This window comes from Ambystoma mexicanum, chromosome 12 (assembly GCF_040938575.1).
Source record: "Ambystoma mexicanum isolate Mex_15411 chromosome 12, UKY_AmexF1_1, whole genome shotgun sequence".
Classification (NCBI taxonomy): Eukaryota; Metazoa; Chordata; class Amphibia; order Caudata; family Ambystomatidae; genus Ambystoma; species Ambystoma mexicanum.
Genome location: NC_090936.1, coordinates 953,889 through 976,446, shown reverse-complemented (window position 1 = coordinate 976,446; position 22,558 = coordinate 953,889). Strand labels below are relative to the sequence as shown.

Sequence of the window (22,558 nt, the reverse complement as noted above, 5' to 3'; positions counted from 1 at the left end):
ACATCAGGCCAGTGGCCAGGGTTCGCACTGGCAAACACATTTCACCTTCCTGGGTGATCCTACGGGGCACCAGGCAAGGCTGCCCGTTGTCTCTAATATTATTCATCCTGGCACCCCCCACTCCCCAACTCAGCAAACACACTCTCAAACAAGCACCCATACAGACCCAAACCCCCCACCCCCAAATCAGCACACACACAGACCCGAACCCCCCACCCCCCAACTCAGCACACACAAACATGCACCCATACAGACCCGAACCCCCCACCGCCCCAAATCAGCACACTCTCAAACAAGCACCCATACAGACCCGAACCGCCCACCTCCCCACCTCCAAACCCCCACCCCCCAAATCAGCACACACACGAACCAGCACCCATACAGACCCGAACCCCCACCCCCCAACTCAGCACACACACAAACATGCACCCATACAGACCCGAACCCCCCCCACCCCCCAAATCAGCACACACACAAACCAGCACCCATACAGACCCGAACCCCCACCCCCCAACTCAGCACACACACAAACATGCACCCATACAGATCCGAACCCCCTCCCCCCAAATCAGCATACTCTCAAACAAGCACCTATACAGACCCGAACCCCCCACCTCCCCAACTCCAAACCCCCACCCCCCAAATCAGCACACACAAACCAGCACCCATACAGACCCGAACCCGACACCCCCCAACTCAGCACACACACAAACATGCACCCATACAGACCCAAACCCCCCACCCCCCCCAACTCCAAACCCTCCACCCCCCAAATCAGCACACACACAAACCAGCACCCATACAGACCCGAACCCCCACCCCCCCACCCCACTCCAAACCCCCCACCCCCAAATCAGCACACACACAAACCAGCACCCATACAGACCCGAACCCCCACCCCCCAACTCAGCACACACACAAACATGCACCTATACAGACCCGAACCCCCCCCACAACCCCCCCCAACTCCAAACCCCCCACTCCCCAACTCAGCACACACACTCTCAAGCATGCACCCATACAGACCCAAACCCCCACCCCCCAACTCAGCACACACACAAGCATGCACCCATACAGACCCGAATCCCCCACCCCCTAACTCAGCACACACACAAACATGCACCCATACAGACCCAAACCCCCCACAGCCCCACAACTCCATACCCCCCAAATCAGCACACACACAAACCAGCACCCATACAGACCCGAACCCCCACCCCCCAACTCAGCACACACACAAACATGCACCCATACAGACCCGAACCCCGAACCCCCACCCCCCACAACTCCAAACCCCCCACCCCCAACTCAGCACACACACAAACATGCACCCATACAGACCTGAACCCCCCACCCCCCAACTCAGCACACACACAAACATGCACCCATACAGCCCCGAACCCCCCACCCCCCGAACTCCAAACCCCCCACCCCCCAACTCAGCGCACACACTCTCAAGCATGCACCCATACAGACCCGAACCCCCCACCCCCAACTCAGCACACACACAAACATGCACCCATACAGACCAGAACCCCCCACCCCCCAAATCAGCACACACACAAACCAGCACCCATACAGACCCGAACCCCCCACCCCCCAACTCAGCACACACAAACATGCAAACATACAGACCCGAACCCCCCACCCCTGAACTCAGCACACACACTCTCAAGCATGCACCCATACAGACCCGAACCCCCACCCCCCAAACCAGCACACACACAGACCCAAACACCCCACCCCCCAACTCAGCACACACACAAACATGCACAGATACAGACCCGAACCCCCCACCCCCATCTCAGCACACAAAAAACATTCAAATCAAAACATTCATACACATCTGACAACCCTCCCCACCCCCGCATCTCAACATACACACAAAAAGCATTCAAATACAAACATTCATACACATCCGACACCCCCCACCCCAGCATCTCAACATACACACAAAATACATTCAAATCCAAACATCCAACACACATCCAACACCCCCACACCCTCATCGCAACATACACACACAAACAAAGCAAAACAGACCCGACACACAAACACAAACAGATCACTTACCGGAGACGTGCTGGAAGGCAGGTAAGCGGCAGGTAAGCTGGAACGCTGGAATCGTACTACGGCTGGCGCATGGTCCAAGGCTGAAATGCCTTCCGGCATCAAGCCTTATGGACCATGCCAGCCGTAGTGCTGGCCCTCCATTGGTGCAGCACACACACATTACGTGGTTCGTAGGAGCGACGTGGTGCGTGTGTGTGCTGAGCCAATGAGGGCCAGTGTTTTGTCTGGCCCGGAAGACAACAAAGACTTTCCTAATGGAGGGCGGCTGCCTCGCGGGCCGGACAAAAGAGCATGGCGGGCCGCAACTGGCCCGCGGGCCGTATGTTGTGCACCCATGACCTATACCTTGAATTTAATCTAAAGGGTATATGGAATGTATATATTGCTCAATGTGTACTCCTCCTTGAATGCTTACTTACAGTACAATCTGATACAATCATTGTCCCCTATATGAAGGCCTTTTTAAGTCTCGAAGAAAATATTTCAATCGGAACCATTGGTGTTTTAAGGTGTATTCATAACAAATGGTTATATGAGTTATATGAGGGAAACATTTCATTTCTATCCGGCAATGTAAAACACTGGTGGAAGACTAAATTACGAGAGGCTGCTTTTGTGCAAAATATGCTGCATGTTGGGAGTATGTCATTTACTAGGGATTTCTGCAATGAAAGAATGGTACGTACCTCCTTTCCAAGGTACATCACTCCCTATCCGAGTCCGTATATATTTCGTACTTACCTTCTAATCAAATTTAATACGTCAGTGGTCCTTTCGTCTAATGGAAGTTACAACTATTCTCACTATTCACACACCTTTTGTCGATTATGTGGAAATTTGGTATGTGAAACAGTGCCTCACTTGATAACAGAATGTGATAGCTTAGACTCACTACGCATTAAGTTTTTCAAAGCATATGACAATGCGACCACTATTAATGAATTACCGTCTTTATGGTTGGCTTTTATTCAGGGAAACAATATAAATTTTATATATTTTATTGTTCGATTTTACATGCACTTAGTCGAAATTTTTAAATGTCTTGATTAAGTCTTGATCATTCCGTGGCGTTTCTGTGAATCATGAAATTTTTTGTATACGATCTGTATGTTATGTGTTATACAAAGCCTTGTTGCTACATGCATATCAAATAAAAATTGAATTGAATACCGGCATATGAATCAGAACTCAGGAGGATCCGTTCCCATTGTAATGACTGTGAGAAACCAAAGGGCGTCACTTGCTAATCCCTGTGGATCTCTCGCTCAGGTGGGAAGGGCACGCCCATCACCTTTGGATCCAGACCCTGGGAGTGGATCAGTGCGGGAGGATCACCTGGGTGAGGGCTATTTCGGGGAGTGGGGGTGAGGGAACCAATGCTGGGGCGCAGTATTCCCCCCTTTCCCGTTCCCATATCTCATCCTATTTTTTATGATTCTTCGACATACCAACCCCCTCACCCTTTCTACACAAACAATGGGCTGAGGAAGTGGGCGACAGAGTAAAGAGGTGAACATATCTCATTGAACATGTCTTGCTAATCGGGTCAGGCAAAGTCAGGCTCTCCCCACACGGATAAAAGGCAGAACATAGAGCCAGTGAGTTAGCGAAAGACATGAAAGGTCTGTGTTAAGGAGAGATTGAAGCCCCAACAGTGTATCTTACAATTGAAAGTTGCGCACATGCTGATGAGATGCGATTGAAGCAAACCAGTAGTGAACTTTAAGTTACCGATAACTTTGAAGCCAGTGATATAGATAAGTGGAGTGGTCCGGCAAAAGGAAGTAGCCCACTCGAACGTCTCAGCCAAATGTGTGTTATCTTATCATAAATCAGCAGAGTGAACAAACTTGGAAATGCGCAATGGTCAAGATTAACCACGGCACAAGGGGAAGTTAAAAGGTGAATGCTTTAAGAGAAAGATTTCTTTGAACTTTTGTGCTTATGGTATGGAACTACCAAGACCAAGAGACATTTGGGCAAATAACCAAAGGGAGAGGTAAAGTGAAAGTCAAAGTGGTCCTGCAGAGGTCTATAGAAAAAGCCTTGCACATTTGGCATCAATCGAAGGCCAGAGCCCGACTGACCAGAAGCATGAACTAAGTTAGGGGACCGGAACCCCTAACGAATGTCAATGAAGCTTGGGGAAGGGAACCCCCATGCAAGTGCTGTGATTGCGAGGTCCGAGCCCGGCTGAAGGAGATCTGCGTTGAATCGGGTACTTGTTGATTGAGAGGTCCGAGCCCGGCTGAGGGAGACCTATGTGAACTTTTTGTTGAGCTGTCGAATAACTTTTAGAAAGCTGGAATAAGTGACTTCAATGTGGAAGGCCAGGCTGGCCTTGATCCACGTCTTGAACTGCCTTTGTTTTGAGAACCTGAGCCAGAGTGTGTCATCCTGTTTACGGGGGCCACCTTACTCCATGCTGTCCATCGTGGGGAGGAGAGCTGACTCAGCCATCTTGATCCTTTATGTTGCAACACTGATTTTCCTTTGCATACATATTCCCTTGTGCACACTTTTAGTATAAGAGATAGGGCAGGCATTAGGTTTTGTTACTATAGGGCATTTTAATTTGACAAAGACTGACTAGGGCCTTGTTTTCTTTATTATTCGATGGTAGAGACTACTCCCATCATAGCTATAGGGCAAAGCAGGAGATTTTTCAAACCCGAAAATTGAAGAATGCTTTTGAAACTAGTACCTCTTGTGTCAGTGTCATACTTGTGATACCATGCCTCCCTTACATGACACACATTTGGGACACGCCAGGAACACTAATATCTATACCAGTTGACATCTTATGTACCTTTCAAGCTTATTGAAGCTTGAAAGATGACTGTCTCAGTTTCAACCTCCCTTAGTGCTATCTGATATACCACTTCAACCGACAGGTTCGACACCAATACTAGCTTCGATCTGTCAAAGGTGGAAACCTCTGGGTGCAGATTATATGTTTGTAACAGCACGCTGTCTAAGCCGCATGTGAGTGCAGGTAAATGAAAGCAAAAAGGAGATACCAGAGCGCTTTGCGGCGTGGACCACAGATGCTAAGAACAAGTTACTATAAAAGTAGGATGAGAAAGCCCGAAAGGAAGAGAGAGAACAGTATGCAGAAGAAAGCCCTCTTGCGTCAGAAGGTCTTGGAGAGGTGGAGCCAAGCACAGTCGCAGAACCCGCAGCACGCCAGGGAAGGGAAGTAGTCCCATCAGAGGGGCGGACAGTGGGGAAGCCGTTGTCCAGACGGATAAGAGAGCAGTGTACAAAGTGGTGGCGTGACCATGGAAATACTGTGGAGGGCCAGGCACCCGCACAATGACAGCAAGGCCAGCAGTACTGAGCAGAACCAGCTCCCAGTCACTGCTGTTCAGAGAAGACAGCAACCAAGAAGTACGCTGAATCAGGGACGAGCGGGAAACCAGAGCAGACGGACGATCAGGAGACCAAGGAACCTAAGTGAGTGCCGAGCCCTGCAATTGTAATCCCAAGGAGAACAGGTAACACGGTATGCTGGAGTGGCATGAGGCCACTGTGGAGACTCTTAATACTGCATTGGAATGATACAAGTCATAAATGTGATCATGGAAGAGAAACCCAAGTTACTGAGACAACATTATTTCTAAGTGGGACCATATAAAATCTTATAAAAGAAAGGTCTCCTAATTACTACCTGCCGACTTCAGAAAACACATGTATATTATGTAAACCTATTGAAAGAATGGAAGGTAGACCCTAGAGAAACAACCACGGTCACTATAGCCACCTAACTTACTGACTCAGACCTGGAGAATCAGTTGATTCCCCTCATTACCATTGACCCAATAGGAATATCTTAGTGACCTACTATCCCAATTCCCCAAAGTCTTTTGATAAAAACTGGGTAGGGTTACTAACTTCTTCCATTATATTCGAACACCAGAAAGAAAGACCATTACCTCAAGCCCTATTGAATCCCTGGAGGAAAATTATTGAGACAGAAATTGAGGAAATGCTCAAGGTTGATATCATCGAGCCCTCTGAGAGTCCCTGGTCCTTCCTGCTAATGTTAGTTGCAAACCTGACCAGTCCTGGTGATTTTGTATTGACTTTACCTAAACTCAATATCCCTTTTTGACAATTATCCCATGCCAAGGATAGATGAGTCTATTGAGAAATTAGGTACCGCCAAATATATTTCAACACTTGACATATTGGCAAGTACCATTGAATCCAGTCGATGGAGAGAAAACAGCCTTCTCTATGCCTCAGGGTTTATTTCAATTCCAAGTCCTCCCCTTTGGCCTCCACAGAGCCCCTGCCACATTTCAATGGCTTATTGACAGACTCTTAAAATCTTACTCAGCCTTCTGTGGTGCCTATCTGGATGACATTTTAATTCATATCAACAGCTGCCCAGTGCATGTACATTATCTGTATGAAAATCGCCCATGCTCTCAGGAAAGCTGGCTTAACGGCTAACCCTAGAAAGTGTCATCTGGCACAATCGTCCGTCAAGTACCTTGGGTATTTTTTTGCCAATGGCTTGACTCAACCTCAGTCTGAGAAAGTGAAAGCAATCCAGCAAACGCCAAATTCCAAATCCAAAAGGGATCTACGAGCATTTTGTGGACTGACTGGTTACTATAGGCGATTTATTCCCAACTATTCCACCTTGGCAGCTAACCTCACAGAACCTGTGCTCAAGATGCCCGATAACAAACCAACGCCTCCAAAGTCGGTTCTGCTGCAGTATTGTCGTAAGAACATGATGGCATTGAACATCTGATTTTCTTATACCAGCAGAAAACACTTTCCTAGAGAACAGTCTTATGCCACCTTGGAACTAGAGGCCTTGCCAATCAAGTGGGCCGTTGGGCACTTAAGATACTGCCCGACGGGGCAGTAGTTTAAATTAATTACTCATTACTCGCCTTTAACCTGGATCAGCCTGACGAAACCCAAGAGTAATTGGATGGATCCTAGATCTACAACCGTTTTATTTCTCAGTGGAAGACAGAAAAGGAAAGGAACAAGGGAATGTAGACTTCCTAAGCAGATTCCCATTCAAGCCTGATGGAGAAGCCACACACTTAAGGGGAGGGGTATGTGATGAATCAGGAGTATTTGTCCCTTCTCCATAAGGGGATGCCACACCCTATGAGGCTATGTGAGCCCACTACGGAAGACCTTCCCTAGGGAACCCCACTGGGAGTGACTCCACCGTAGGGGACAAGGACTCCCAGTGCCAAGGGGAACTCCTCCTGAAAGACACTTTTTCTGCATACATAACACTGCCTATCACAAGAGCGATAATGCAGAGTGTGTAATAAAAGTGTTGAGTGAAATAAAACAGGACAGAAAGGATACATAAAAGAGTTCCCAAGAGTGGAGAAATCTCAAAGCTTATCAAAAACTCGAACCATATACAGTAAGAGGAAGAAGGTGGAAAGCATATTATTATTATATGTGGAAAACAAACACAAAATGACTAGAATCATGTAAATTGAAGCCTAAAATATAGTGATTTTTGGAAAGAGTTACAAGAACTCGTAGATCAGACCCGCTGGTCTTATATCAAGAGATCATCCTAAAGGGATTCATTGAGAAAGACAGACACTTGTGTTTGCATGAACATTGTTTAGAGAAGAAACCCTGAGAATAAGCCACAAGACCAAAAGGCAAAGGGGAGGTCATATAGCCAAAGACATTTGTCTGGCCCAGTTTAGTGATCAGTCATTAGTGGTAGGGATAGATAGAAATAGGTTTGGACGTACAACATTGGTTTGGTCGTAGAACATTTCATTAACTGACTTCCTGATGACAAACGAGCACCTTTAATTTAGTTGGGGAGGCAGGTAACTACCCCATAGTGATAGAGAAAAGTATGTCTGTTTTTTCTTTATCATTTAAATAAAACAAGTGAACATGTCCAACCTGTGCCCATATCCTCCTCCTAATCCATCACGACAGTGAAGGGTCCGAAAAACTATGGGAAAAACGTTTTGGTGCCAGATAGGAAGGTAAGTGTGGAGCTGACAACCAAACCTTTCTCCCACATTGTAGGTCGTGCATCTGCTCTGCGGAGATCGTCATTGGATTTTATGCCCTCTTGGGCCTTTTGTAAGTTGTGCAAGACTTGTTCGGGAGTCTTCATGGGGAATGAGAAGGGAGAATTACAATTGACGGGTGTCCATAGGTTAAAACAAATGGGTCATACCCAATGAAGAAGGGTGTGAATTATTATAACAAAACACTGCAGTGGGTAGATGGGAGACCCAGTCATCTTTTTTAGCAGCAACAAAACATCTGAGTTGACTCTTTCGGTTAGACCGTTAGATTCAGGGCGATATTTGTATTCCAAGTGACCTACAGAGTTCAGACAAAATGTTGTGTCTTTCGATTGGACACAATTGCTTCTGACAGTCTGTGCAGTCGAAACGTATCTTATACGAAGATGCAACTCATTTGAGGGGCAGATGGAAGCTTAGTTAAGGCTGAAAAGTGAGCCATCTTTGTAAGAGCATTGACAGTGGCCATGAGAACTGAAAAGCCTAATGTAGGAATGTTTACAATAATATCTGTGAAAGTCTTCTGCCAGGGTCTTGTAGGCAAGTCAGGTTGAGGAAGTTTTCCTGCAGGTCTTTGTCTAGGACTTTTAGTCGTTTGCATATGGCACATGTCTTCACATACTCTTACTTGTCGTAACAGGGTAGGCCACCAAAAATGTATCAGTTCCTGAGTGGAATTGATTCCACGATGCCCTACCAGATGCGAGTCATAGCATAAAGATACAAGCTCCTGACGCACCGTCAATGAGGGAATGTGCAATCTGTCTTCATGAAACAGTAGACTATTTTTCTCTTTGAGTTACCTTATTTCACAAAAGACTTTTACTGGAGAAAGACATGCTTATTTCAGAGCAGATTTTGTGTAGAAAAGTGTCTAAAAGTGTTGAAATGCATGTCATGTTTTTTTGAGATCCTTTCCCCATCGGGAAAGCATATTCGCAACTAGATTTTTGGTTCCTGGTATTGTACGGAAGGCATGGTATCAAACAGTAAGACAGACACAAGTGATCACAGTTCAAGGGTGTTTATTGAACTTCAATTGGATTTGAAAAACACCCATCTAAACCTAAATCTAAAGATGGGAGCAAGCTACGATCATCAAATAATAATAATGCAGTCCTAGTCGAGTTTGTCAAAATAAAAGGGCCTATACTAATAAAGCAATTGTCAATCCTTACTTCTAAATACATATAGTGTGGGAAAGAATGTTATGCAAAAGGAAAAGTGTTCAAGAAATGATATATTAGGATATTCAAGGCATTGGATCCCTTCCCTATGTTTTCAGCACGGGATAAGGCAGCACACTCAAGCTTAGCGCACTCTCTGGCTTCTCTAGCACGAGGATGTAGTTCAGAACTTCAACATCAGACCTTCTGTGCCAAAGACCCTTTACCATTCAAAGTCTCGTATTTCGGAGATTGCCTGATGCAACAAGATAAACATTAGAGTTTCTTTCTTCTTAGGATTTCACATATACAACTTCTCAGGTGAGTTACTGTTCACCCGGGTCCCCCTCCGTCAGGCTCAGACAAATCTTCAATTGGTCTCCCTCTGCCAGGCTCAGACAAAATACACAACTTCTCGGGTGGTCAACTGTTCACCCCGGGCACCCCTCCCACCCACACAAAACCTTGCAATTGGCCTCCCACCACCGGGCTCGGACCAAATTTCTCTACTTCACCAAAATCGAAGACTTTCGACTGTGCGCAGGATTTTGCTTTGCATGTCACATGACCACTTCAATTTACAATTACTCGTTCTATTCTTGATATGGCTTTTTCTTACTTTCACTTTTGCAACTTCTCAGCTGGATACCTTACACAGACCTTTGATTGAGCATCCATGCGGCACCGGTCCACTCTGTCAAAGGTATTCTATCTTGGTTTTAAAGTTCAATCACTCATTAGCAATCCAACTTTAGTCTTCTTATCACACACGTTTTAACAATGTTCGTTCCAGGGCTCGCCATACAATGTTGCTGTTCGCAACCTTGGCTTCAACACAGACTGGTCTTGTATCGGTCTCCCCAACTCACCGGCTGTGTTGATTTCACTAACACTGCTTTGTTCTTGGAGCCAAGGACGGTCTCACTGAGGCTGGTGATTCTCCTTGCCTTGCTCATTGACTTTCGAGGGCCCCGGTATCTCCTACACACAATGCAGGACTCTTGAGCCTGGTTTCCTGGTCTTGGGCTTTCTATTCTTGAGGGTTCAGAAAAATAACAGTTCCTTGTCAAAAAGGTCAAGGGAATTTCCCTCCTTCCGATCGCCTTCTGTTTTGTCGTCTTTCCTCTCCTGTTCAGCTGCCGTCTCAAAACTGCTGTTTCCGTGTGTGCTTTGCCTCGCTCAAAGTGTGCTCTTGTGCTCCGCCTTTTATCCGTGTGGGGAAGCTTAATGGTAGTCAGGTGTGTGTGATGGTTAGTAATTGCCTGACCTCGCCTGACCAATGTATTGGGACACATCAGGTATACTTGGTCGGTCTGCAGTTGTTTCAGAGCCCTTCTTGGTCGATCTGCATTTTTTTGAGAGCTGCTCCTACGGCTCTAACAGAGGCACCGTCTCTAATATAAATGCCTTATAGAGGTTGGGTTGAGCGAACACGGGGCTGTCATAAAGGCTTCATTCAACTCATTGAATGCTCTTCCTCTGGTCCCATCACAGTTTGTTTGCCTTCTTAAGAAGTGTTGTTAATTGTAACACCTTCCTAGAAAAGCCAGTGCGAAGGGTCAAAAATGAAACCCGGACACAAAGTTGTCATGTTTTTGGTTAAAGATTTCATTAACATAAACGGGTTGGGAACATGCCTCTCTAACCCTGCTCTTAGAGGAATCCCCTACCTAAAACCCAAAAACGAAGGATCTGTCTGTTACAGAATGTCAGAAATCCAAACCGTCCTTGTGTCCAAACTTTCTATTCTGACCCACACACTACAAACCAAATAATAAAGTGAGAAGGGAAATGTCTTTAACCTGGTGTTTGTAAAATGTGTTCATAAATGAAAATAGAACAGCTCCAACATAAACATTCTCCAAGGTAACAGAACCATGGTTCCAGAGGGTGGTTCCCTTCTCTGGATTCTTCAATTGTATGGCAATGTTTCTTGGTCTAACAGTTTTGTGTCTTTCTTGGCAAACAACAATCCTGTTTGGTACAAAGATGCTTAGCTTCTTCAAAAAGTTCATCAAGAGTAACAAGCCTTGGTTCCAGAGGTTTACTCTCTTCCATTGGATTCTTCTCCAACATCGGTGACTCTCGGTCTGGCAATTCTTTCCCACCAAACATGGTACTTTCTCTGGACTGCCTATAGGTTTTACCAATGCCTGGTATACCCCAGCCAGGACTCTTTAAACACTTGTGATTGCCTGGTATAATTTCTTACCGTGACCTCTTATGGTTCATAGTAAAAATAAAAATAAAAAAAATATATAAAATCGAAAAACAAAAAGTCGAAAGTCAAAATATCGAGAAAAAAAAGTCAAAAAAAAATGTCGAATTTCTTTTATATAACGTTTTTTATTCGAAATGGGGGGGTTCCCCCAGCCCTTTATTTTTTTGATTTTGTACCTTTTTTTTGCATACGAGAGCCAAAAAAAAAATATAAATAAAAAAAGAAATAATTAGACTTTTTTTTCCAATTTTTTTGTCTTTCGACATTTGTTTTCTCAATATTTTGACTGCACACCACCTCTTATACGTCTTATAACTGCCTGGTATACTCCTTTGCCAGGATTTCTTATATTCATGAGAAACAGTTCCTCTTTCACTTCCACAAACTCTATTCAACAAACACAGTCCTTTCTTGGGACTTCTTGTAGTTTTGCAATTGCCTGGTATACTCCCCTGGCAGGACTTCTCATGTACGTGTAGCTGCCTGGTTTACTCACCTACAGGACTTCCTACTGCCATACATATATAAAGGTTTCTCTTTGCATCCGAAATTGCGAATATCTTCCTTGGTTCGGTAGATCTATAGTTGTTTCAATGTTCGCTTGAAGTTTTCCCCATGTCTGCATTCCACGCACGCATATTGTTGGGGGTCGTGTTTGTACTCTGCCTTTTTGGCTCGCAAGCACTCTTCTTATTGTTTCTGTCTCTGCAGCTTTACAACCTTCAAACTGCATTCGGTGCAGTGGCCGAAATGCCCCAGGCTCCCCACTTTGCTTTGGCTGACTCACTGGCTCTGTGTGGCGTCTTTGGTTCAGTTTGTGCTTTTGCGGTTTAGCTTTGCCACCTGCTTTCCACTCTGGACTGCTTTGACGTCTCTCTGGCTTCTCTTGCAGCTCTGCTCCTGCACGCCTGCATTCCTTCAGGTTTGGGTGAAGGTAACGCTGCTTCCTTTAGCTGCCGAATGCCCAGAAATCTTCCTGTGGTTCCTGGCGTCTCTGCGGCATGTCCTGCTCGTGCAATGTTACTTTCCCTCTCTCCTGGAGATCCCCTTGGCTCTGCCATACCAGCTCGTGCCTCCAGGTTCCACACGCCTCCAAGGCAGATGCAACGTTTTCTCCTGAACAGCTGCTCCAAATAGTTTGGTTTCCATCTTTAAAATGTCCTGCGCACCAGTGCTTTGTGAAGCACTGCATCATTTCCTTCATCCTCCTCTTCCAAGTACTTAGGTGGTTGTGGGAATTGGAGTTCATTGATGTGAACTGATGTATAGTACTTGGAAAATCTCTTTCAACGGTTCCGTATGAAAAAACAGTTTTATATGAAGGGGAATTAGAACTGAAAAGGGTATTCTTGGAGCTTCTACCTTTTAGATCACGGATGGGAGTATGCCCTAACGGGTATTGGGAAAAGGTTTCTCCATTTTCCCTTAAAGGGGGACAGATGTATGGCAATAGGTCATTAGGGTATTGGGTATGAGGGGGGTCTCTTCCATGGGCAGATGGGGGATACCATGTCCTATCCATAACCTAAATCGGAAACTGAGCATGCATCAAAAATGCATCTTTCAGACTTAGCCCGTACCCGATTTCTCCCCAACCGTTGGAGTACCGCAGAGACATGATTTTGGTGTTCTTTCGGAACGCTGGAATAAATCATAATGTCATTCAGGTAAGCGATGACTGAATGTTGAAGAAAATCTGCAAAGGGGATGGTTGATAAAACATTGAAATACAGAAGGTGTGTTTACAAGGCCAAAGGGCATTATGCAATATTCATAGTGACCAAAAGGGGTTTTGAATACGATTTTCTTCCTCCCCAGCCTTCACTCTTATGAGGTGGAAAGCACCTGGCAGGCCCAACTTTCTAAATATCTGAGCTCCTCGTACTGCCTCCAAGATGTCAGGTATTAAAGGAAGGGGGTATTTATGCTTCAATGAGATGTGGTTTAGCCCTCTATAGTCTATGGAAGGCCTCAGCTCAGTGGTATCCTTTTTTGGTGTAAAGAAGAAAGAGGCCCCACCAGACGAAGTGGACTCTCTGATCAACCCATTCTTTAGATACTCTTGTAAATACTGCTTAGGCGCTGTTTTTAATTTCTGAGGAAAGATGACCATCCTGCTGAAAGGAACAGTGGTATTTGGGAGCAGGTAGATAGAACAGTCTTCTGGACGACGTGCAGGAAGGGTCTTAATTTCATTTTGAAATACCTCACGATATTCGGCGTATTTCATCAGAATGGCTCACCGGAGCGGTATACCTTTTGTTCCTTCCGTTTTTGCACAGTGGGGAATTGGAGAAGAGGACACCATCAGACAAAAGGTAGTACAAAAGTATAAGCTCATAATTCTTTCTGTGGTGCTCTTCTCTTTTATTTTATAGTTTGAGTGCAGAGACCAATGTCGATGCCTTTCAGACTGAAACGGCCATCTTCAGGGCAGGTTCTGTCTTGCAATAAAGAAGAAGGCTGGCACTCGTTGCTGGCTATAGACATATAGCCTTCTTTTTTAAAGCTGCTCAAAACCTCAACTGTATTGGTAATTGTGTCTACCTAATGGCGATCAAAGAAATTATAGTCCTGTCGTGAAGCTAATTAGCCCGACTGGGGCTGTGTAACCGCAGCAGTGATATTCCTCATAAGTGTCAGCGCTGCTAAGACTGACAATGGTGGAATATTTGTGCTGCTCTTCGGTGCAGCTCATTGCGTTGTGCTGGCGACTGTGCCAAACAGACTGGCACTTCTCAATGTTTGTGCTCCGCTAAGTGAGTAGCATGCTTTCATTAGTTTGTTTCCCAGTTTCTGACCCTCTTTTGCTTCCTTCTGTTTTTAGATGTGGGTTTTGATGTTTCTGGGATTCTAGTCATCACGAGTGGAGTTTACCAATGACATCTTGGATTTAGGTGTACCCGAGTTTTCCAGGGACAATTTTCTAGATAGCGTTGCACCCTTGTGCCACCCAGATCTAATATTGGGCTCCTTTCTCTGCATTTGTACTCTTTGTTGAGATCGTCTTGAAAGTGCTGCGCTTTGTACCGCCCGGGTCTATGTCAGACAGATGCTCTGGTACAGATTATCATACTTTGGTTATTTCCTACTCCATGAACGCTGCACTGAAAGCTTTTATATTGCTCTTCATGGCAGAGACAGCCTCTAATTGCGGGACCGAGATGAGAACTCATCCCGGTTTGCGTTGTCTTGTTTCCAAGACAAACATGTTGCCCCCGAGCTATCCTCCCACCGGTCGGTAGAATATGTATTAGGTGCATCAGAACTCTGTTCTCTCCATCTTATAGGAAAAGAAGATCTGGGGAGACAGAAGGCTAAGACTCATAGAACGACATGTCTGTATTTCCTTTGAAGAGTGGGAGAGAACATGGTGGTAGTCCTCCTGTCCTTCCCAAGTTCTGGTATTTCTCAATGGTGGTGCTCTTGGGGTGGGAGGAGATCTAGTTTTATGATATGATATGCATTTGTAACGCTCCTATACACAAGTGTTTCAAGTGTTTTTGGACTAATTGTACGATTTCACAAGAGGCTGATACTGAGCCCCACTCTAAACTATTAGAGGGACAGCACCTTCTGCGGGAGAAGGTTTTCTTTCCGTGCAGCCTGCATTGCAGGCTATCCCAACCAGTTGTGAATCAAGGAGAGCAGGATGCTGGAGTACAAAGACTTAGGCAAAAAGTGGTAACATCTGACAATCTTGGGTAATTGTAGAAAATTCATTTTTGAAAATGAAAACAAGACATTTGTAATCACATCAGTGAAATGTGCAGCGTTCTCTCAGTGACATCTAACGTACCTGAAATGATGATGACCCTCAGCTTCCGATTCTCAAGATCATGCAGCAGGTCACACTGGAGGGACTGCAGCATAGCAAAGGAGAGGGCATTCCTTTTCTGTGGGTTATTCAGGATAATTTTCCTGAAAAACAATGTCACAATATAAGCATCAGATGATAACAGTTAATTTCAAAAGTCAGGATTTCTTTCATAGCCTCCCCATCAACCCAAGTATTCACCTGGGTTGTTTTCCATCAACATACACATATTAATTTTATCAACGCTTCAAAACAAACTATGTGTAGGGTTCCTAATACTGCCATGCAGTTTTTTTCCTCAAAAAGACTTGGGATTGAACATTTTGTAACCAGTGTCATGTCTTGGTGCTTCTCAAATTGTGAAGCCACACTCTACCTGCGGGTGGCTCACGTGGCCGAGTTGGCTGCCTCCTGTTCCCACTCTTCCTCTCCTGGACGGATTATCCCATTATTGTAGTTTTTGTTAAAAAGTATTTCTGAACTCTGACCTGGTGGGCAGAGCTTCAGAAGGCCAGCCTAGTTTCTTGGAACAGGGTAACCTTCTGGATAAGCCAGACCAATCATGGTAACATTGGCGGCAGTCAAGACTAGGTATCAGGAGGGGTGAGGGTGATCGAAAGCCCACAATGAGCACACACAGCAAACAATACCACAAGTTATTCTCAGTCAGGTGTATATTAAAAATATATATACATTTATTAAAGGCCTTTTAAGTCAAACACAAAGTAATTAATCAGCAGTACAGTTCCACAACCTGTAAAGAAAGGGGTTATACAGTGCAAATATCTCTGAGGCAGTCCTTTACAATTCGAACCCTAACTAAGAGACAGTCCAGTCCCTAAAATGAGTAAAGCCTTGAGCTCAAAAGTTCTTTCGGTGCTGGCGCACGCAATTGTGCACTTAAATCAAAACGGGGTCTCTTCAAGGGGCTCTAGCAACTCAGGAAGGTGCGTGAGGCAGTGAAGAATAAGTTCCCACTATTCAAGGAGGGTCTCCCTGAAATGGCAGAACAGGATCCAAGAGTTGGGAATAGCTCAGTAGCACAGGCTACCTCGATAAAGAACAGTGGCACTCAGGGGACACTTGTGCGTAAATATATATGGATACACCAGGGGCCACCGTTAAGGGTTGCAAGTACTCACTGACCCTCTGCGCACTCTGGACCAAACTTCAGCAGTCAAGTCCACTTCGGTCGCAGGTTCAAATCCTACAGTTGCGCGGCTCTGCAGCTTTCAGGGGCTGCGCTCCAGGAATTATTCTGTGGTGGGACAGAGGCGATTTCTCTGCTCCTGATGAAGGCATAAGGCAAGTTCTGTTGCAGAAAGTCTGAGGGCCCAGGGGGGCAAAGCAGCAAGGCACCCACAAAGTTCGTCACCACAGCTGGGCAACACAGTGACCACGTATTTTCGGGTTTAGGTGTACTCTCTTAATTCCAGACCTAGGAATGCTAGGTATACCAGAGTGCCTTACACCCAGAGCTTACAGTCTCCAAAGGCTAAAGTAAAAACTTGAGGCGGCGGCGGTTCCAGGGCAAAGGTCCCGTATGAGCTGGTCAGTTCATTGGGCGGTCCAGGAAAACTTCCGAAAAGGCTTGCGCCCAGGTTAAGTTGGAGGTGCCGAGAATAGTTGGTCTCACAATTCCAATGGGTTGAAGCGCCATTGCAGGCTTTCCAGGTTCGATCAGAAACAGGGGAGTCTGACAGGACAACAGCGGGCTCAGTGTCCCAAACCTTTCAGCGGGTCACCAGCGGTTCCACAGATCTGCTTCGTTGATTCAGGATACTTGGCTCCTTTACTAAGTTTGGTTTGAACTCAGAAGATCGATCTGGAATGGGTGCAAGAGGCCTTCTCTTATCCAAAATCTCTGTCACGCCAAAACTAAGAGAAACCAATAGGAGATCTGCTCACATACAGCCATCCCAAACGTGGACCAATCTCGGACCACAGTGATCCCAGTCATCCCAGCACACCAGACATCCTGGCACCCAGGATGTGTATTGGAACTAGACAGCCCCAGCCCACATCCTGGAGGCACACACACAAGGCATGCAGAAGCCCACGAAAGCTTCGGTTTGCATGACCAAATAAGGAATTTCCCAGGTCTCGACCAGGGGAAGGCAAAGGGACAAGATGGCCAAAGGACAGAACAGAAGACCTTGTGGCATGGCCATTTTAGGCACTGGCCACTGTAATGGGCCAAATGAGGCAAACGTCGTATGGACCATTGAAAAGAGTTGGAAACACATCAAAGTAACAGCTGCCACCAGCTCTGTCCAAGGCACACTTGTACATTTCACCAAAAATCCTCTGTGGGTGTCTAGGGCCGTAAAAATGAAAAAGGGACCCCAGCGCACTGTAAGGTACTTTGTGCACTGATAAAATGTTACTAAAGAATAGCAACAAAGTGAAAGACTAAAAGAAACAAAGTCTCCCAGTACTGACTGTCTTAAGGGCATGTCAGTTTCCCCAGAACAGAATGACCAAAAGCCCAGCAGAGTGCAGCAGAGGGCTGGGCTCCACTGGCAAAAGTCAGACTAGGATGGTCAGACAACAGCAAAACGTTTTGGGGTACACAACTGGAGGGAAAATAAGACATAAATGAAAATCTTTCCTAACAGTTTTCATTCCACCTCTTTATGGATGGCATGCACATACTTCAGCTTGATGGGATTTCGATCACAGATGAGCTCTCACTGTTCTGTCAAGTGCTCAACAGAACTTTGGTAACAACGCACCAATAAAGAGGTAACAATGCACCAATAAATGCTTCCTTTGGGAAAGCCCATAGATATCTCCAAAAACTTGGCTATATTCTGCACGACTCCAAATAGCATGATACCACTCTACAATTGAGGACACGAGCAATGTACTCAGAACATGGTTTATTTATCACACGTGATGTTTGTGGCACGGATTTCCTTCCATATCACTTCAGATTTTCTCAAAGTCCTGTTTAATTTACCTTATAGAGTGCATGATGGACTGATTCAATGGAAAACAGGGTTAGTGCTGGTGGCCTGTAGACGTCACAGTGGCGTTAGGAATACACGACTTTAGTTTATGCCCACATTCTCCAGCTTTTCGCAACTGCGCATTCCATTAACATTTAACATGACGCATTTCTGCACAGCATGAGCACCAACAGCGCGCGCGTGCGTGTATGTGTGTGTGTGTATATATATATATATATATACACGTTGTACAGGTAGTACTGCTACAAACCTGCTGTGACTGTGGACGAGGTGCAGGTTGTACTGTTCCAATCCTACTGTGCCTGTATACTTGGTGGTGAAGGTACTGCTTTGGCTACACAGATATGTTAGTATTGCTGCTGCCACTCTCTTCACCAGGTAAATGCAGCAGCGCTGCTATTACGCAGTGTGTACACCTGGTGAGTATAGTACCACTGTAGTCTCACTGTAAACTGAGGTTGGGTATGTGCAGGGGATGCAAGTAGTGATACAGCCTTCACAGTGTCTAGAATATGTGATGGTAGTACTGTTTCCATCACAGTGTGTTTGTCTAGCGCTGGCAGTACTATTCATAGGGTCATGAAGTTGTGTATGCCTCATAGAGGCTTCCCTGTAAACTTAGTGCATGGTACTGTTGCTGTCCATGCATGTCTGCATACAAGACACATGTTCTACTAAGGCCACACTGCAAGAGGACTCAGATGGGCAGTGACTTCCTCTGTCTGAACCTGTGCCCAACTCTTTTCTCCGCCCAACCATCGCAACCCAACCAACAGCGCTGACATAACCACTTCTTCCCTGGATGCTGTTTGTAGGTTTGTCCTGTGTAAAGCATGTAACAGTAGGACGGTGAAGGTGCAAATACAGCGCTGCCAAGGGGGCGCACCTATCAGTTGCAGGAATGATGGGTACGGGGGGCATCCATAACGATGATGTACCGCATGCACAGACGCAGCTTGAGGAGCTTGTGTGACACAGAAGGGGTGGGGGCGCCTAGGGGTGGGTGAGTGGGACCCGGGAACCGAGGCAACGGGTAGCAGACTATAATGTGAACTAAACAATAACCACAAAACATAGGCCACAGGTAAGTAAAGTCACCTAGGTTTCCATACTGACGAATCCCGTATTTCAGGGGCAGACATGAATTTCTCAAGCACTCTGCCGTCATGGGTTGCTGGGGAAATGATTCAGCCTGACCGTTCCCAGGAGACTGTAGTCACTGAGAGATGGGTCCAGCAGATACTTTCGAGGTCAGTGAGCCAGGTTCCTAGATACTCGCTGGGAAAGGAAGATCTCCAATTAATAAACACTGGTAAATTGAAGGAGCACTATAGTGGGGTTAGCAGTTTCAAATCTCCCCTTGGCAGACGGGCCTGGGAAGAGGGTTGTGGGCAAGGGGATTAGCCATTAGGGGGCCAATCAGGTGATGAGTTTTGTTGTCCTGAGGGAGCAACAGTGTCTTGTGGCCTTGCCGTTGTCCGCAGGGCACCTCATTGGTTAGATGCGGTGTGAATGTCTGTACTTTGCTAAGCCCAGGTTGCATTGTGGTTCTCATGAGTACTGGCCACTGGCAGGTTAATAAAAGTTCTCGTGGTTAGCACAACTATGTCATGAAAAGTTTGTCATTGTAGGGTGGTGTGGAAAGGTCTGTGATGTCACTGTGGTGGTTTCGGCAGAGGGGGTCAAGAAGGCTTGCTCTAATCATGTTTGACTAATGTATGCCTAACTATAGGGGGCTGACGTAGACCCACCAATAGGCTTTGTAGGATGATTAAACAGTGTTGCTAACTTTATTCAATGCTTATAATGTTTAACTCTATCAAAGGTTTGGCCACGGTAGGTAGCACTGACAGCTCCCTTCTCTTAGTCCTATTCCACTCTGCTCAATGAATTGTGGTCTCCTATCTGAGTCTGGACTTGTAAGAAACCGCGTTACTCCTTGCTTTGTGTACCCTTCTTTTTGGACTACTTTGCTGTTTGCAACCTGACGCGCCAGAGAGGACCCCTGATACAGTAGATTGACTGCATTTGGAGGACCACAGGCAATCTATTCATTTGATTACCTCTAATGACCAGCATTAGCAAAGCTTACCTCGAAATGTGTCATTTTCTACTGAACTAAGTCTGCTGATTTTGTGACCCACTGATGTGAACATAGGAATGGAGTGTTTTGCCGCTACTATGGAATAGTCCACATGTCTATTTAACCCATGGAGTTTGCAGACTGCATAGACCAAATATCCTTCAAAAAGTGGATGAAAGTCGTTTAACACACAATAGGCACCTTTGATAAAGAACTCTTTTATATAATGGCGGGTTGACGTCTGACATGATTTGTAAGCCTGCTTCCTTTAACACTGAGAACTAATGGCGCTCCTGTAACACCAATGCACAAAACAACATTCTCTGGAGTTTGGAGTAAAAAGAGGCTGTAGAACAGAAAAAGGCAATCTCGAATCCTGCCTTCACCGTGTGGTTAGTGTCTGGCCCTACTGTGTCTTATTTTATTCATATGCTAAAATGAGAAATTGTTCCCAGTGGCCTTTCATACAAAATTACAAAAAGCCTGTTACTTAATGGTTTAATAACTATAACATTCTGCGCTATTAGAAAACGCAGCCTCTTTACCCGCTGGTCTGAGCCCTATTGTGGATTGGATCATTTAAGTAGCATTCTTTTTGAGGTTGTTGTACATGCGTGTCAATGTTGTGCCTTTAAGATTGAGTAAATAATTAGATGTGAATTGCATGTTTCTCATATGGTGCGAAACAAACTCTAAATGGGGGCCCGTGGATTTCTTGCGATGAAAGCATCAGGTCGGTGTCGTCGGAGAGATGAAGCGCTCTCCAGGCAGACCTAGGAAAAGGGCCAAGTCCCGGAGAGGTAGAGGCCTGGGCGGGAGGAGCCTGCGCATGCGCACACGGCGCGACGCGGAGGGACGGGGGGAGGGGCGGAGGCGGCCGGGCTCCCGAGATGAGAAGCGTCGTCCCTGAAGCGGCGCTGCCGGCCGGTGCCTGCCTCCGAGAGCTGACCTGATGCCGCCGTGCTGCACCCGGAGCGTGAGGCCGCCGCCGCCGCCGCTGCCAGCTCTGCTCGGGCCCGGGGAGGCCCGCAGGACCCGGCGGGCCTCCCCCCGCAGCAGCGCACCTGCCCGCCGCAGCATTGCTCCAGCAGAGTCCGCCCCGCGCGGATGCACACACCAGAAGCCGGGCAGTGATGCGTCCTGCGCGCGACCAGAGAGCGCGCCGCCGCCGCTGCTGCTGCTGCCACCCAGCGGCGGTCCTTGGGATCGGCATGCTACTCATCGTGTGCACCTCCAGGTGGTGTGCTTAACCTTATATCACCCCGAGTGCATCACTCTGAAGGGATGTTCAGCCCCATCATTAATGTGACCTCATTCTAGCAGCAGATCTAGTGACAGGGGACCTTCAAACTGGGGGGCTCGCTACCCTCGGGAGGGGTGCGCCTCCACAGCGGTCAAATATTTATTTGGATGCAATCACACCATAAAAGAACATATGTAAACAATTACACATTAACACAGATATGATCAGACACACAACGTCTTTCATAGCTTAACAACATTAAAACAAAGAAAACCGCTTCCTATGTGTGCAATTAAAAAAGGCAACAGTTGCTTTGATTTCTATTAAGGAAGTGCAGCATTTCAAAGAATCAAATGCTGCAGAATAGGCTCTTACATCTAAGTGTGCCCAAATTGGTTTCAGCCAATAACATCTTGCCTTAGCGGTACAAGAATAAAAAAAGTGATTTTTCGTCCTTAACTGGAGCAAAGCAATATGCACACATGGAAGACAAGTTCTCACCCCACCGCGTGAAGCACCATCAAAACTAGCCGAAGCTCCCTGCAGTGAATGGGTCCATTAATGGAAATAAGCGCAGTCTGAAAGAAAGTTTCAGGCTGTGTTCATTTCTCAGTTACTGAAGTCGGCAGCAGTGCCCTGAAAGAGGGGCACGCTGTGACAACTTTGGCTGTTCAACAGAGGAAAAAAACTAAAAGGAGAGGCAACAAATTGGAAATGGGCTGGAAGGAGGTGAAAGGGCAGAACAGGATAAAAGTGAAGGGACAGATGCATCAGTAACCTATGCAGAGGTGAAGGGAATGTGTGAAGAGTGACATCCACAGACATTAAAGGGGCGAAGGACAGGGTGAGGGCCAAAAGCGAGAGGGAGAGACTGAGCAGACAGCCAGGTGAAACTGAACAGATGGGGAATTAAGAATGATAGAAGCAATATAAGGA

At 46.2% G+C, this 22,558-nt stretch overlaps 1 protein-coding gene across 1 annotated transcript in view; it reads right to left on the bottom strand.

Annotated features, from left to right (window-relative positions):
- Positions 1 to 21,513, bottom strand: part of ECHDC3 (enoyl-CoA hydratase domain containing 3) — an 87,502-nt gene extending 65,989 nt beyond the window's left edge. The window contains exons 1-2 of the mRNA XM_069627781.1: positions 21,329 to 21,513; positions 15,307 to 15,428 (exon numbers count right to left, since the gene is read on the bottom strand). Of these exons, the coding sequence (XP_069483882.1) occupies positions 15,307 to 15,428; positions 21,329 to 21,459 (253 nt within the window). The 5' untranslated portion in view covers positions 21,460 to 21,513. The remainder of the gene's footprint in view (positions 1 to 15,306; positions 15,429 to 21,328) is intronic.
- Positions 21,514 to 22,558: the final 1,045 nt, after the last annotated feature.